The sequence below is a fragment of the Zosterops lateralis genome (assembly GCF_965231275.1).
Source record: "Zosterops lateralis genome assembly, chromosome: 3".
NCBI classification, from domain to species: Eukaryota; Metazoa; Chordata; class Aves; order Passeriformes; family Zosteropidae; genus Zosterops; species Zosterops lateralis.
In genome coordinates this window covers 22,009,208-22,026,453 of record NC_139764.1, presented here as the reverse complement: position 1 = coordinate 22,026,453, position 17,246 = coordinate 22,009,208, and the positions used below count along the sequence as shown (strand labels likewise).

General features: G+C 42.9%; 1 protein-coding gene across 1 annotated transcript in view; it reads left to right on the top strand.

Annotated features, from left to right (window-relative positions):
- PARP1 (poly(ADP-ribose) polymerase 1) overlaps window positions 1–17,246 on the top strand; it is a 32,558-nt gene that overhangs the window by 9,141 nt on the left and 6,171 nt on the right. The window contains exons 5-16 of the mRNA XM_083856232.1: window positions 1,669–1,765; window positions 3,154–3,270; window positions 4,758–4,934; window positions 5,356–5,497; window positions 7,013–7,153; window positions 7,874–8,116; window positions 9,084–9,152; window positions 9,878–10,010; window positions 11,162–11,357; window positions 12,626–12,754; window positions 15,978–16,061; window positions 16,880–17,002. Of these exons, the coding sequence (XP_083712358.1) occupies window positions 1,669–1,765; window positions 3,154–3,270; window positions 4,758–4,934; window positions 5,356–5,497; window positions 7,013–7,153; window positions 7,874–8,116; window positions 9,084–9,152; window positions 9,878–10,010; window positions 11,162–11,357; window positions 12,626–12,754; window positions 15,978–16,061; window positions 16,880–17,002 (1,651 nt within the window). The remainder of the gene's footprint in view (window positions 1–1,668; window positions 1,766–3,153; window positions 3,271–4,757; window positions 4,935–5,355; window positions 5,498–7,012; window positions 7,154–7,873; window positions 8,117–9,083; window positions 9,153–9,877; window positions 10,011–11,161; window positions 11,358–12,625; window positions 12,755–15,977; window positions 16,062–16,879; window positions 17,003–17,246) is intronic.

Sequence of the window (17,246 nt, the reverse complement as noted above, 5' to 3'; positions counted from 1 at the left end):
TGATAAGTTTTTCACAGATTCTGTTGTGTACCCCTGACTCTGTTAAAAGTTTGGAAAGTCATTGTCCTCTTGGTGAGGCTCAGTGAATGCTCTGGTCTTGTTCCCTGCAGGGGCTGCAGCCAAGGAGGAGAGAGAACTTGATTGGCCTGGGGACTTTTGGAGGCACTGCTCTGTGTGTGCCGGAGCCAGTTCTGCCACACTGGTTGCCGCTTGCCTGGTTTAGAACGCAGGATGAAGTTTTTCTCAGGCAGTTGCTGGCAGCACAGTGTGGCTGTTTCCTCCCACCATGAGGTAGGGAGATGTACAGCATAGCCCCTGGTCTCTTAAGGCACCTGACAGGGGTACAGCTGGAAGATGAGATCATCTGCAAAACCAGTCCCTCAAAGTGCTCTGAGCTGTGGTTTGGTCAGAGGTGCTAATGGTGGGCTGTTGTGGCCACTGCAAATAAAGTGATCACTTAGCTGAATATTAGAACCAGTAGAGTTACTAGAATGTACAGGTCTCATGCAGGAGTCTCTAGGAGGAGAGTACCTCCTGACATCCTCCTGCAGCAGCTTTGTAACCGTCATACGGAATTAGTCTTAATGGGAGCAGAGTCCTAGAAGGTGAACTGTTTAAAACTGTGAGTAGGAGAGCAATCAAGAATGTCAACTTCATGACTTAACCCTCAGCCTCAGCTTACAAAGTTGAGAGAGACTTTCTTAAAAAGAAACCTGGCTGATGTTTCATAACAGAAAGCGTATCTGTCAAAATGGAGTGTGAGATCCAAGCTGTGTTTATGCTCTGCCTTGAGCTGCAGGCCTATCCTGTCTCAGCTGGGACAGAATTTCCCTTGGCATCCTCACAAGAGCACACACTCTAGGCAGACAAAGGGGGTGACTCTGGAAACATAAATGATCATCTTCTGAAGTCCCTTGTCACTCTGAAGTCTGCAAAAATCCCCCAGTTTTCATTTGGCTTTCTTTTTCTAGTCTTTCTTGAGCAATGTTTTCTGTAACTTCTCCCTTCAACTCTAAGGCCTAGCAAATAGCAGTAAATTCCCACACATGCAACTCCCAACAGTATGTCACAAACCCAGTGTGAGCCTGGAAGTATTTTCCAAGCAGAAACTTGCACCTGTTTGATTTAAGAGGCCTGACTTAATTCTAGTCTGAGGAGAAACTAGATGGGAAATACCTAGTTTCCCAGGATGTTGACTCATTACAGTTACTGTGTTTGCTCTCCTCTATTTCAGTATGGGCTGTCTAAGCTGATCAAGCTTTTGATTCAGCTGAAAGATACTGTGGCCTTTTAACCTAGATTGCTACACCTCCCCAGATTTGGAGAGCTGTTCAGTGATCCTTGAGTATGCCTTTGGTGTGTAGATGAATATACATAAATATGCCTGAGAATGTTGCAGTCTTTCATGTGCTCTTCTCCTGCACCAAGCAGTCACTCCATGGAAAACCTCTAAGTGTACCTGACCTGATTGAGGCTGCTCACATTGCAGAGCCAAGTGCAGGTCTATAATCTAGCACTGAGGAATTTGAAAAATGGGTTTGCCTGCCAAAACCGAGGATATTCAAGCCTCTGCAGATATCGGCAGTCAGTAATCTGAGCTCTGGTAACTGCTGGACAGCCATTTCAATAACTTCCTTTCATGTGTGTGGTTTTGTTTTTCTCTATTAGAAAGAGAAAAGGAGAAGAGGTAGATGGAAATGTGACTGCAAAAAAGAAGCAGAAAAAGGAAAAAGAGAAAGAATCAAAGCAGCAAAAACAGCTGAAGGTGAGTTTTAGCTACTCACAACCTAAGAACTGCTCTGTTGAAGAAGTGCAGTGTCAGGCACCAAATGAAGAGCTGTAGCCTCTAGAGAAGGCAGTACCTTGTACCCAGACAGAGCAGTGGCAGCCCAAACTGTCCTGGCACAGGAGGTGCCCTGTCACTGAGGCTTTGCTGAGGGCAATTCACCCTGCCCCTTTCTCTCAAAAGACAGGAAGGATGTTCTCTAGGACTTGGGCTTATTGGATTTAAAGAGATTAGGTTAAATGCCTTTTTTCTGAGAGGCTGGTTCTGTGCTCCTTCCTGTATCATCTGGCTGTGGTGGCTGAAACTTAGAGCCCGAGCACTGTTGCAGAAAAGCTTGAAAAACAATAAATAGCTCATCGTAAAAATGAAACAGAGATAAAGTGTGCAACTTGATTAATGAAAAATCAAATCTTTTTCACCCTCTGGGGAGATGTGTTCAGTTCTTGGGTACAAATTGTGATAGATCACAGCTTTCTACCTGTCACTTTTTAGAATATTGTGGGAAGAATTCCCAGTAGAGCTTCAGGATTTTTTTATTTATTAAACGTTCCCAAGAAAAAAGCGTAACAAGCTGTCTTTGCTGCAACTGAAGTCTTAATGGAGCTGTAGAAAAATGCTGGCTCTGACTTTGTGCAAAAGTTTTCTTTTTTGTTGTGTGGCAGAACCACAGTTTTCAAAAAAGATATTTTTAAGGTTTTGCTGCTGCAGTGCAGATGTTTAGGAGACAAATGGAGACTTTGGGTTCACTTTTTTTAACAGCATTTCATTAAGCATGATCATTAACACTGAAAATTACACCACTTAACCAGTAAACCACTTCTTCCAGGGCAGACTACATTTTTGACTGTAGCCAGTGGATAACGTTCAGAAACTATCTGAGATATTTTAGGTTGCTTCTTTGTTTCCTAACGCTTTCAAGTTCTGTACAAAGACCCAAAAGAATATACATGTTCCTCTACACTGTGTCTGATCTGGTAGAAATTCCTCTAATGCTTAGTTATCTTTAAAAAAGAACAGTGGCAATCAGCCTTTCTGATTTTTTTTTTTTTATGGAAGACTCAAATGCAGCTACATCCCCACTATTCTCGGTGTCAGCTAGGTAGGTGAAATTTGCAAAGAATGTTGAGAGCTTTCTAAGTAAGAGCACTGACATTTGAAGGATGTGACTTTTAAGGATCTGGTTTAGGTGTTTGATATAATGTGTGACTCTCTTGGTAAAAGTTGCTGGTTCTTGGAGCTCTTAATCTCACAATCTGTGTTTAAGATAACATGGACTTGGTAAAACCTTGTGCACATAGCGCAGTTTGAGGAGTGTTCTTAACTACTTGCAGTCAATTGCTTTTTAAGCTGCTGGGTTTTGTCAACAGGAGCAGACAGAGCTGATCTGGGGCATCAAGGATGAGCTGAGGAAGGTCTGCTCCACCAATGACCTGAAGGAGCTGCTGATTGCCAACAAGCAGGAGGTCCCCTCAGGGGAGAATGCCGTGAGTTGGTTGTAGTTGCTCTGGGGGGGGGGGGGGCGGTCTTGGAATTGGTGAGGCTGACCTGACCCAGCATTGCTGTGAGGTCCACAGGTCTGCAGAATGTTCCTAACATAACACTTGAGAAAGAAATATGGTCAAAGCCCAGTCCTTCTGTCTCAGGACCCTGGTATTGTTGTTACACTTGCTTGTGAAGGGTGTGTGGTGAATTAGTACCTTAGTTGTGGTGTAATGCCTTTATTCTGCTATGCTTTAAGTCGTCCTTTTTTTTTGTTTGTTTTTTTGGTGCTGGCTCTTCATGAGCAGGTTAGTTAAGGCACTTCACATTGCCTCCCTCGTCTGTTAAATTATGCAAAATGAAGCAAAAATTGTACAAATTCTTTCCCAGTTTCTTTTTTAAAACCAGTCCATTTTGGTCTATGTAACTTGTGGAAGTCTGCTCTCTTTCAGAGCCACATACTGCTTTAAGTATTTGTATTTATCGAGACTCCTTGTAAGGAGTGTGGGCTGCAGTGGGGGAAGTGTCTAGACTCAAAATGGTCATGGGATACTCTTAGGCAGGAAAACGTGGACTTCTCTGAGCCTACATTCCCACCCACCTGCTCATGTGCTCAGATGCCGTAGCTCATCTTCTCTCTTGCTGTTCTGGCATGGCAGCATGGTCAGGTGCTGTGTGGTAGGTGTGTTCTTCTGAACCACAGGATTATAGAATGGGTTGGATTGGAAGGGACTCTAAAGATCATCTCTTTCCAGCCCTCCTGCCATGGGTAGGGATGCCACCCCCCCTAGATCAGGTTGCTCAAAGCCCCATTCAACCCAGTCTTGAACACTTCTAAGGATGGATAATACACACCTCCTCTGGGCAACCTGTTCCAGTGCCTCACCACCCTCAGAGTGAAGAATTTATTCCTAATATCCAGTCTAAACATACTTTCTCTAAGTTTAAAGCCATTGTCCTGTCATACATGCCCTTGTAAAGTGCCTCACCGCACTCCTGTAGACCCTATTTAGGTTCTGGAAGGTCTTACAAAGAGACTTGGAGACCTTTTCTCCAGGCTGCACAGTCCCGTATATCTCAGCTTGTCTTCACAGGAGAGGTGCTCAAACCCTCTGGTCATTTTTGTACCCCTCCTCTGGCCTCACTTCTGCAGGTCCATGTCCTTGTTCTGGTGGGAGCCCCAGATCTGAATGCAGCTCTCCAGGTGGGGTCTCATGAGAGTGGAGCAGAGAGAGAATCACCTCCCTCTCATCCTGGAGAGGAGAGACGAAGCCAGGGTTGTGGGCAGGATGAGCCTTGTGCCATGCCTCTCAGGCATTGTATATCCATCAGTGCTGCTGAGAGGCTTGGTTTATGTTCAGAGCATGTGTGATGTGTTGGAAATGTCTGTGCCAGCAGCCTGGCAGTTGTGTTCTTCTGCAGCCCAGGGTAACACAGTGTGTGTGCTTCCAGCTTCCTGCCATGACCTGCTCTGTGTTCTTTGTTGCTTTAGATCTTGGACCGAGTGGCAGACGGGATGGCGTTTGGAGCTCTGCTGCCCTGCGAGGAGTGCAAGGGGCAGTTTGTGTTCAAGAGTGACGCTTACTACTGTTCAGGGGATATTACTGCCTGGACCAAGTGTGTGGCTAAAACACAGACTCCCAACAGGAAAGACTGGATAATCCCCAAGGTGAGTGTTTGCTGCATATTTGATGTTCTGAAGCACGTTTCTGAGCTGATTGAGCAAGCAGCAGTCAGTGCTGGGTTACAGAGAGCAGAGTTCTGCAGTGCTGAGCAGCTGTGACAGTGGGCAAGTCCTGTCACAGCCACATCCCTCCAGCAGCAGGCAGCTAATGCATAAATAAATCATATTTTTTCCAGTAACGCTAAATCGAAAGAGACGTTGTTGATTTTTTTTGAAACTCATTATTTACCCTCTTCCAGCTTTGTTTTCTCAGTAAAGTGAGGTTTTGTCCACCTTAGCATAAATGTCTTGAAAATCCTTTCCAAGATGTGCAATAAATGCCAACATCTGGCTAGCATTCAATTTATCCTTTAAATCTTATAATAATATTTGTTGGTTTTAAATTGTTTATGCTTCCATCCCACAGGAGTTCCGAGAAATTCCTTACCTGAAGAAATTTAAATGTAAGAAGCAGGACAGGGTGTTCCCTCCAGATGCTGCAACTCTGAACTCAGCACCTCCTCCCTCTGCATCTGCTCCTTTGTCAGAGGCCGTGTCTGCACCCAGAGGTAAGTGTCTGCCTGGGCATGGATTGCTGGAGTTCAGGATGGTGTTCAGGCTCCCATTCCCAGACAGACAACGTGCCACTCTGAATAGTCCCACTGTTCTGCCCTTGAGCAGGCAGAACTCTCCTGGTAAAAAAGTGTCTCACCTGCTTCATCTTGCCAGCACAGGCAGGCCCTGACATGCTGGGTTGCCTGAGGTCATGGGCTTGAGGCTCATTCGTTTACTCAGAGATAATTTTGAGTGTTTCTTGATTGTGAGGAAATGATGTGTATGCAGTAAATCAGAAATGTAAAGGCTGATGTTGCAAATTGTGTCTCAAGGGAGATCTGCTTCAAAATGCTGCCTCATGTGGTTTCTTGGGGACCATACAGGGATGTCCATAATGCCAGATATTCCAATTAAATTTAGGTTTTGAGGGCAAGAGGGTTTTTCACGGGTTTGTTTTGTTTCTAAATCATCTACTGAGATTTGGCTTTACTGGTCACTAATTCCCCTTATGCAAAACAGATGCGCTGTCTCCAGCTGGCAAAAAGTTGGACTTAAGAAACTCGATGTAGGTTGCTGGAATGAATTGCATGCTTTGGGGATAAAGCCTGTCTGTTAAGAACTATGCTGACTTCTTTCTTATTCGGCCTAGGCCATAATTTTGGGTGCAGGGAGTTATTGTTATGTTGTAATAAAGGTGGGAGTAATTCTGCACAGTTGACTTTAGCCAGATCGTGTTATTTTAGCAATGAAGACAAAGTAACCCAGGTCTTGTTTTTGATTAGCAAATTGATTCCAGCCCCAGTGTCCCCTGAAAGTAAATTCAAAAGGTTGACCAGATTTAAAGCCAGGTTGCTTTGTTTGCTAACAACCAAACTAATCTGAGTTGAGGGGAGAAGAGGAAGCACAGCCCTAGGCTGGTCAATTAGGGTTGATAGCATTTATCTTATAGCAGTGCAAATATGCTTTAGACACTTGCCAATGTTGACACGATGTGATGGAGCCTCAGATGGTTACCAGTTTGCTCTTGACTTCTCATGGGTAGAATGATAGAACCTTGTACTGTCTATAAGATCAAGATTAGAACGGTGTTTCTTGAGAGATCATTCTCTCTGCAGCCCCTCAAAAAAAGATTTTCTTTTGAAAAGGCAGGAGCTTTCATGTGACAGTGAATTTCTCCCATGCTATCCAGGCACCAAAAGAGAAGGGAAGCAGAGCACAGTCCCTAGTTGCGCAGTGCTGAAGAAGACTGATTCTTTTTCTTTTTACTTAACAAAATAAATCAAGAACGAGGCAAAAATTTCCCTGTCCTTCATCCCTTCTGTTTGTTGGTAGCTGCTGAGCTTCACTGCCTTTCCTCTGGGAAGAGGAACTCCTCCTGCTTGCTTAGCACAGGTCAGACGTGCTTGGCCCCTCAACTCCCTGCCAGCTGAGCTGATTGTACAGAGAGGAGATGATGCTGTCACTTCATGCTTGCTGTTTGTCCAGGGGACTCTGTGCCTGTTGCTAACATGTCATTTCCAAACCTTTAGACAAACCACTGACCAACATGAAGATCCTGGTTGTTGGGAAGCTGTCAAAGAACAAGGAGGAGGTGAAAAGCACTGTGGAGGACCTGGGAGGAAAGCTGACAACAACAGCTAACAAAGCCACCCTGTGCATCAGCACCCAGAGTAAGCAGCCATGCTGTGGTTACTGGTAGCAATGGTAACAGAGCTGAGCGGATTACAGAAGACGCTTGTCCTCAGAGCTGTCTGGAGATCAGTATTTGGATTAGGAGGAGTGTTTTGTGTGCACACATGGCCTGAGTGTGCTTGGAAAAGTAGACAGATGTGTGCTGTTTGAGTTTTGCTTACCCAGCAAGTTAACCCTTAAGGCAGGCTGTGCCTTAAGGCTCTAATGGGTCAGTGGCAGCTGGGATTTATGTGCAGACAATGGTGGTGTGCAAGCCACCTTTGTTGGGATGTGGAATGCTGAGGGCTGTGCCCTTGCTTGCCTTGGAGAATCTGCAGAGCTGATTGTGGGTGCCTGAGAACACTTGTTTGCTCTGCTGGCAGCTTAGAGTCTGCTCTTGCTTTGTGTTGGAGTTGCGCAAACTGACTGCTGAGGTGGGAGATGTGCTTCCATTCATCAGAAAGTTCAGCTCCAGCTGAGATCTGGGAAAGGGAGAACTGGACCAGCCAGGTAGAACAGGAGTGTTCCTGCTCTAGCCCAAGCTGCATCTTTGAACCAAGGGGAAAATTTGCTCTCCAAAGAACATGGTGAATCCAAAATGCAGTGGAATTGTGTTTTCACAAAGTGTTACAGAGCCCTGAATCATGGCCAGAGGGAGAGGCTGAGGTCTAAATCTCATGGGTGCATTTTCTTCTCCCCTTCCTATCCTGCCTCTGCAGAGGATGTGGAGAAAATGAGCAAGAAGATGGAAGAAGTGAAGGAGGCCAAAGTCCGTGTGGTCTCAGAGGCGTTTCTTCAGGACGTGAAATCTTCCAGCAAGGACTTCCAGGAGCTTGTGTCCCTCCATGCCCTTTCACCTTGGGGTGCAGAGGTGAAAATGGAGCACGAGGAAATGGCTGTAGATGGGAAGAGCAGCAAGCCCCCAAGTACAAAAAGCGCTGGGAAGGTCAAAGAAGAACAAGGTGAGGAACAAAGCAGTTGTTTCTCCACAGTCCTGTTCAGTACTGTGCATGCACAAAGCAAACCTGGATATGATCTGTCCTTACCCTTTCCTTGAATTTTCTGCCTTTTTTTTCCTCAGGATAAGTTTATATAATGGACCTCAGGGCAAAACTAGGTTTAAGTAAACATGGAACTGTCTCCTGGGCTGGCTCTTGTTTCTCCTACTTCAGTCTGTCTAGGCTCCCTGCCATCAGTCCAGTCTCTTCCTCATAAAACATCAGGTTCTCTGCCAGTTTGGGTTAGTGTTGCAGCTCCAAGGAGATCCTGGGACACCAAAATGAAAGACACTACTCAGGGAGTGTTGACAAGTGAGAAAATACAGAGGTCCTGAGCACTGAGTTTCCGTGCTACTTAATTTAGATCATAATATTTTTGAAACAGAGGAGGAAAAATGTTGGTGGCATTGCTCGCCAATACCATAGAGAGCTTGCATTATTAACCCTGGATGGTGAACAAAACCATCACATTTGCTCACTTCTCTTCAGAACCTGTTCTCTGTGTCCTTCAAGTGGAGGTTTCTGTCATGCAGTTGGGTGTGTTATTGCCAGACTGTCTTACCACAGTACCATCCCCAGGGAATCCAAACACTCCCTGTAGTCTATGGGGTTTTTAAATCCCACTTCCACATTTGTGGTTGTGTTTATCTGCAATGCAGGTGAAAAAAATGAAATGGTCCATCCCTTGGGGCCAGAAGAAAAGAAATAGATAGAATCTGGGGAAGTGTAATTTCTCATTTACTTGGTGGATTGGGGGCTGTGATTTGGCTGCTAAAGCTAGATTATAAAAAGCCACTGAAGTTGGTGTGCTCATATACTGGGAATCTGATTCACCTTAGAGTGATAATTATGCAAATTGAGAATTTTAAGGTTGATTCAAGTCAGACTGTGTTGCTCACCTAAGAAGAAAATTAACTGTTTTTCACTGCAGGACCTAGCAAGTCTGAAAAGAAAATGAAGTTAACAGTGAAGGGTGGAGCAGCAGTAGACCCTGATTCTGGTGAGTGATAACAGCCTTTGTGCCTGCACCACCCGCAGTCTTCAGGATGCATGATGGTTTGCAAAAGGGTTTTTCTGTGAAAGGATGAGGGCTCCATAAAGGAGCACGAATTTTTAAACCTTTAACATTGTTATCAAAAGAAGCATATTGATTGACATCTGAGGCTGGATATTCCAGGATTCTCTTGTGCAGCTTTCTTCTTAAGAAGGACCACTTAAACTAAGATGTGCACCTTGTTCAGCTTTAGGATCTCCTGTCAGTGGAGTGAGTAAAGGCCCAGCCAGCAGAGGACACAGGTTTGGCATGAGCAGCTACTGATGCTGCTCTCCAAACCCGTGGTGCATGGATGTTCTGACAATTTGTACTGCATCCAAGGCCAGCCTTTGGTTTCCAGTCCCTTTGCTAATGTGACACAGAGCTGCATCTCTCCTGAAGATTCCTTCAGCCACTCACACAGTATTAGATCCTAGATTTTAGATCATCCTCTGTCCTTTTCCCTCTAGTTGGGATTGATATTCACTCCAGTTTATCTAAAGGTGTGTGCTCACAATTCATTAAAAGGAAAACATGTTCCAAGTAGTTTTGAATGAGCTGGGTGGTCACTGTTTTTGCAGAATTTTTGTTAAATCACACTGCTGCATGAAACATTTGGATGGGTGCAAATGCAGGAAGGAAAGCTAAAACAGTAACCTCCTCCTCTGTGTTCTAATTTTTCCTCTCTGCAGGTTTGGAAGATTCTGCTCATGTCTTTGAAAAAGGTGGAAAAATTTTCAGTGCAACCCTGGGACTAGTAGATATTGTGAAAGGAACAAATTCCTATTATAAACTGCAGCTGCTGGAGGATGACAGAGAGAACAGGTGAGTTTAGTTTTCCCTTTAAATACTTTCATTCACTTTCTTCTGATAAACACTGTATTTTTGACACTCCAAAAGCCAAGTGTGAGTAAAACGTCTTTGGGGAGATAATGGACTGGTATAGCTACTTGACAAAAAAAACACTACAACACAAATGAAAAAAAGCCAAACCAAAACAAAAAGAACTCCTCCAAACCTACCAAACAAACCACCCATGGAGAAATCTCTGCTCTGCGTGGAGACACTCCTTGTGGGTGTTGACAAAACCTCAGGTGGGATTTTTTTTTCCCCATGTTCTCTAACTTAATTTTGTCTTCTAATAACAGAGCTGTAACCGTGGGAAGCAAAACCAGATTCTGGCTGTTCTACCACAGTGTTAGCCTGAATTGTGTGCCCTGAAGCATAACAAAATGCATGAAATAGTCAGGAGCTGATTGTGTGTTTAGCTTTCCAGTCTCATTGGGTGCATGGCAGAGCTGTCCAGTGGTTGCATTGCTGATTAGGTGAAGAGATTGAGAAGCTTCCTTAAAATAAAACTGCCCCTGCCAAGCACATAAGAGACACAGAAATCCAGGGTAGTAAGGACTGTGGATCAACTCCAGATTTATTTTACCATTTTTTTAATAAGCTTTTGTTGCTGTCTCATTTGTGCGAGGTTGTATCAAGTCTGGGATTCAGTACGTGGAGGAGTTTCAGTGCCTGAATTTCATACCTGACATATTGGAAAGGTTGATTGATTGTATCCCTATAAATACTACAGAGGCTCACCCAAGGTGCTGTCAATAGTACAGACAAATACTTGATTTACTTCTGGTTTCTCTAAAATACGGAACTCTGGGGCCTGAGGCTTAAAGATGCTTTGTCTTTGTTTTTCAAATATATGACCCCAATAGTCTGAAGATTGGTATCTGCAAAACTTTGACAGTGAAGAGATGTTGGCCTCTGTTTTCCTGCTGTGCACCCATTTATGCTCAGGGCTGTAGCTCTGGTCTGTTAACACTGGGCATTTTTCACACCACTTCTTGGACATACAGTGATTCCTCTGTTGATTTCCCACGATCACTTATGAGAGTGTGTGTTCCATAAAATTAATGGGCTGCAAATAGCACTGGAGTAGCTGATGCCTGTTCTTTTCTGCCGTTCCATTTCTCCAGGTACTGGGTGTTCCGATCCTGGGGCCGTGTGGGCACTGTAATCGGCAGTAACAAGCTGGAGCAGATGCCATCAAAAGAAGATGCCATTGAACACTTCTTGAATTTGTATGAAGAGAAAACTGGCAATTCTTGGCATTCAAAGAACTTCACTAAATATCCCAAGAAATTCTACCCACTGGAAATAGATTACGGACAGGTAACCCTGAAATGCCCCTGTCCCAGGTGGAGCATTGCTGAGATTCCCTGCTGTCACTGTTCTGTTCTCTGCTTGCTCTTGGATCACTTGCACTTAACAAACCAGGGAAATTAAAATGCAGCTGTTGCATCTTCTCTCTGCTACAGGGGAAGACTGTAGTTCAAGGAGTACCATCCATTAAAATGACCTGTTGGGAAACCAGAGTTTTCTGTTACCAAATCTGATGTCCCTTCAATGCTTTTTCCTGTTTACTCTGTAACTTTAAGGATATTAATTTGAACTTAATCCAGCAGTCAGTTTGCATACATCCTATCTGAAAACTCAATTTTTAAAAATTTAAAATAGATGCTTCTGATCTGTCTGCTGCCTCCAAAATCCTCCCAAGTGCTGTAGCAACTCCAATGCAGCGTTCCACTTAGTGCACATACTGAGCAGGCTGAGATTGAAATTAGTCACTGCCAGTAAGATTTGGCTATTTGGACAGATAAGCTAAATAATTCCTTCTTTCCAGTGGGGGTTTGTGTGTTTATTTAAGGGCATACCTGTTACCTGAACTATTTTCAGACTAAATAGTTGAATGCTGTTAATATCTATAAAGTTGCCAGGGCACATATTTTCAAGACATTGTGTTTTTCTATGGTCAAATTAATGGATGTCATCTTTCAGTGCAAAGCACTCGAAGCTTGGCTTTAACTCTGGAAATTTGAATATTACAGTGGCAAATCATCTGTCTCAGTGTAATGTATAGTGTTACTCAAAGCACCTGGCTGATGATTTATTTGTGTAATGCTCTCTCCATGAAGGCATCTAGATGGTATTATAGCTAATGGATGATTCCTGTACACATCTGTGGCAGTTTTTATTTCAAAAACTTGGTGAAACTAGTTATTACATATTTTTTTTCATAAAAGCAGCAAAGTAAACAGTCATTTTTTATGTTCTATACAGCAGAAAGCTTGCAGAAAAAGTAATTAATACTTGCTTGAGGTGCAGCAGTGATGCAAAGAGAGTTCCTATTCACTTAATTCTACTTTCTGTTTATTTTTTACAGTGACATCTCTTGCAATATCTACCAAATTAGTGAATAGGTGTTTTTTTAAGCCCATTTTGTTCCAGAATGTCAGAGCAATGTCCCACGCTCCCCATGAACTTCAGGCTAGTCATAGTATGCACACACTAAATTGGTTTTGAGTTGTTGCCATGGCAGCCATCCTGTTACTTTTATCCTTTGTGATTTTGCTAATTCTGATACTATTTTTACCTTCCAGGATGAAGAAGCTGTCAAGAAACTGACAGTAGGTGCCGGGACAAAATCAAAACTCGCTAAGCCAATCCAAGATCTTATTAAGATGATCTTTGATGTGGAAAGCATGAAGAAAGCAATGGTGGAATTTGAGGTGACTACACACATTCGTGTTTCTCCCTTCTAACCTTCCATCATGCTTGCACAAACAGAAGCAAGTTCTTTGCATTTCAGAGTGCTTCATACTTCCCAAAAGCCAAGTGTGAGTTTTAGATCTGTCTTAAAATAAAAGCGAGAGTCCAGCTGGAATTTGGCAAGCCCTGGAAGTAGTAGCTTAGTTATGATACGTGCAGTTCTTAAAACACAGGTGCCTTTTTTATCTATCAATGTCTTCAATTTAACATGCCTGTGGGACAATTGTCTGCCAGTCCTGGGCATAGTAATCATTCTGTGTTTTTGTTTGCTTGTGTTTTTTTCCCGGTCACACCCGCGTAGTGACTGCTGTTTGCTGAGTGCTCTTAAGGTATTAACAGAGATAACTGATGTGCTGGTCATGTGGCACTGGTGACACTCCCTTTTTCCAAGCAGGAATCACATTTAGGGGCTGGGAAGTGCAGAAATACCATGGATTTGGGTAGCAAATGAGAGGCCCCTCAGACTAGAGGAATGCTGCTAGTTGATACATACACTAATGGAAGTGTCTTATCGAAGACCAGATCCTCTTCTGCCCAGGGTGGACTTGAGATTCTTTTGGTTGTATTTCGCATTTGTTCTAATAAAACTCTTATTTTCATCCATTCTTCTTTCCTCCATACTTCTTGATCCATCCTTCTGGCAAGCTTTCGGAGAGTGGTTTGGTAGCATGATGTGTCTCTCCTTGCACTGTTTTACTGGTGTGCAGAGATCCTGCTGTTTGTTTTAATGCAGCCATTGGAACTAATTCTGAATAACAAACTTCAGTGTTCTTCAGCCACCTTAGTTATGCTGCCTAAGACTTGACATTTAAGCAGCTGCACTTTGCCCTCTCTATCATTATTTGGTGTGCCTACCTTTCAGAACAGGCTTTGTACCATGTTCTGCAGCTTACCTGAAAGCTCTCAGGTGCCTTGCCCAACACTTTGTAGTACCTTGGGTTAGTTATGTTCTCCTGTATCTCCAGTGGTACTTTACATCAGTCTTGTAAAATATGAATAATTTTTTGTAACTGACTGAACTGATCATCATCTCCTGTAATTTGGTTTTGTAGAACTCTTGAAACTATGTTAATTCATCCCATCTGCAGATCTATAGCAGAACTGAGACTCCAGATGGGCCAGTCTTCCTATTATATTTATCTTCCTGTACTGATGCTGCTGAACAGCTGTTTTCTGCTAGAGGAAATAATATTTTTCCTGGTTAGAGGTTTCTATGTGTCCTCCAGAAACAACTGCTTATTTCCTTTAATTAGCCTGATCTTGAGTATTTGTTCCATCCTCTTGCTTTGCCAACAGTGTAGCAAATCCTTGGTCTTTCCTTTGCATGACAATGGATCTATTTGATGCATTTATCTTCCTGCTTCTAACTTAGCTTTCAAGAATTTCACCTCACCAAGCATATAGGAGTTTATTACCATTATCTATGTCACTGCTTTATGTGAAGTGGCTTGTTAGAGGACTGAGTCGACTCCAGTGCTGTGTCCTCCCTTGCCTGGGTGGAAGGCAAACATCTCCCTTGCCTCTTGTGACAATCCTGGTGCACACATCTGTGATGTGGAGCTAATTCTTCCCATTGCCCTCAGTGCACCTAGTGCTAATTCCAGTGCTGTTGTTTTAGGCCTAGCCCCTTGGCTGCTATGCTCTTTTGGCACATCTAATGATAAAGCTTTGGATGCAGTTTAGCTTTAAACCAGAGCTTAGCACTGCAGGATTCTGTCTACCACCCATGGGTTGTAGGAGACACAAATTCCAGCCCTTTGTCTGCTTGTGGGCTCTGTTGGAATTGTGCTCCTAAAACACATGATTTGGGGTTGTTTTACTTTATAGGTGTGTTTGTCTGTTAGTGATTATATGTGTTACTTTACATGTTTATGTAACTGACAGTTAGTATAGGTGTCTGCAGCTATTCTGCACATCCAGGTTAAATGGCCTATTTTACTTTTATGTGTCCTGCATGATTTTTCAGCTAATAATGACATAATACAGATTGGTACAGGTGGTACTCAGCAAGAGAGTATTGGCCCAAAAAGTTTGAGAGCTACAAATCTATTGCAGATTGGTTTTCATTAGATTATTAATATTGTCTTTGTGCCTCTCATGTCCCCAAGATATGATCAGTTTTGAAGCCTGTCTTCCCTCTTGCAGCCCATCTTGGCTTTTCCTGATACCTGGCTTTATCTATGCTTAGCTGTCACTAAAGGTGAAAGTTCTCCTAAGTCCAGTACAGGATATGCAATCTCCATGCAAAATCACTTCAGGGCTTTCACCCTAATTTCTGCGGCTTGGAAGAACCTTCTGAGTTTATCTTGCAGGGAAAATTTGCATACAGCTGGGTTTCCTAGCTCCATAGTGGATAAATAATGTGGAACTTAGACAGGCAGTATGTGATAATTAGGGTTTCACAGGATCTTCTGTCCTTGAGCTAAATCTTAAATTCATCAGCTTCAGTAAAAACTAGTTTTCCCTGCAGAGTGTATGGTGAGTACTGTCAAGAGTCTAAAGGATGTATGTGTGATCTTTTTAAAAGACTCCAATGGACTTGATTTTTGTTGAATATTTTTGCATTTGGGTGGTCCTTTAACAATGTAACAATTTCCAATACTCTCCCAAGATCCATCAATACACAAAGAAAACCAACATTAAATTAAATCTGTGGATAAATGCAGGCAACCAGGACTTTTCTTTTAACTTAGTTGAGGGGTTTCAGTGCATTTTTCATGAAAACGAAGCACCTCACAGCATCTTTGCATTTTATCCTTGGGTAAAGTTTGAAGAGGGTGTCTGGATTGTACCTAGAGACACAGATGATCTTATGAACAAGAATTACTTCATTCAGTTTGCTTCTTTGCCAGCCTTAAGCGTGTAGTTACTCAACTGATGAAGGAATGCATCTGACATCAGGTTAATATTAAACTTCATGCCAGATACTTAATATCCTATTTTTTGTGTTGCCCTAGCATGTGTGCTGAGCTTCCTGTTGCAGTATTCCTTTGGTTATAGGATGTCTTCTCAATGGTGTGTCCTTCTGACATAATGCCTCAATCCACAGAGTCTAAAATGTTCCCATTCTTTGTTGGTCGGTCCTATTAGCGTGAAGAAATTGGTTCTCTAGAAACCAGAGAAGGAATGCTGCAGTGGTTTAAATGTAGCAAAATTTGGGTTTAATACTTATATCTTTATCAGATTGACTTGCAGAAGATGCCATTGGGAAAACTGAGCAAGCGACAGATCCAGAGTGCATACTCCATCCTGAATGAGGTTCAGCAGGTGAGCATAAAAGAGATGTCAGAGCAAAAAGGGAATTCAGAGGTTGTTCTGGGCTCAGTGGGGTGAATGCTGAGCTGTGCATGTAAAGATCTCTCTCTGGAGAAGAGGATGTGGCTTCCATGGGCAACCAGTTAGTTCTCTTCACTCTTGTACCGCTGTGGGCAGTACTTGTGTCTTCAGTATTTTTGTAGCACAAACTTTAGGCTGTGCCAGACGTGAATGGCAGCTGAGCAAATGAAGCTGCTGCCTTCATCTAGTAGTGAGCTGGTGTTTCCATCCCAGAGAAGTCAGTCAGAGAATGGGAATAAAGGTTAAGTTGACACAGGAAAGGGTCTGGTTTGATAACATTGCTGTATTTACACATCATGATCTGAACCATTCCAGAATCACTGCATGGTATTGCCTTTACAGATTGCAAAAATGTACCAGCATAACCCATTTTTTCCCCAGGCTCCCTGGGAAAGCATAGATACAGGAAGTTTTTCAGTTGCTAGAATAGACCAGAACCTTGACAAGGTTATGCACCACGTATATATCCTGAAGACTTTATTTTGCTCTCCAGAAGCATAATCCCCATTGAATTTTTCTCATACACAGTTCTGTGTATCTCTGTGCAAATACTGTGACTTGCTACACACAAGACAATTAAATGGAAGCCTTTTTAGTCCTGTGATAGTTTCAGCAAAAGCACTATTTCCATTGCTGCCTCCTTTTGTCCTCCTAAGGACTAACAGTCCTTAATTATCTTATATGTTTTTATTGCAATGGAGACTTAATCTTACTCAGTAATTTTCTTTGGTGCTTGTTATCTTGTCTAGGCAGTTTCTGACAGTGGTTCAGAATCCCAGATTTTGGACCTCTCCAACCGCTTCTATACACTGATTCCTCATGACTTTGGGATGAAGAAGCCACCTCTCCTAAATAACTTGGAATACATTCAGGTATTGACTAGAAACTGGTTTTTTAAAATGTTGGAAAATGTTGTTTGCAGGCAACAGGTCTTGATGTCAGACATCTAACGTAGAGAATATGTGAGGTTCAACACTTAATTAACCTCATAAAGGGAGAAGTTAAATTAAGCATTAAAACCTCACAAACAAAAAGATAATCTGAAGAAGAACAAGTTTAAGCTCATGCCTTCATGAAGTTAAACTTGTTTAAATCAGAAAATCTTTTTGTTTAGGT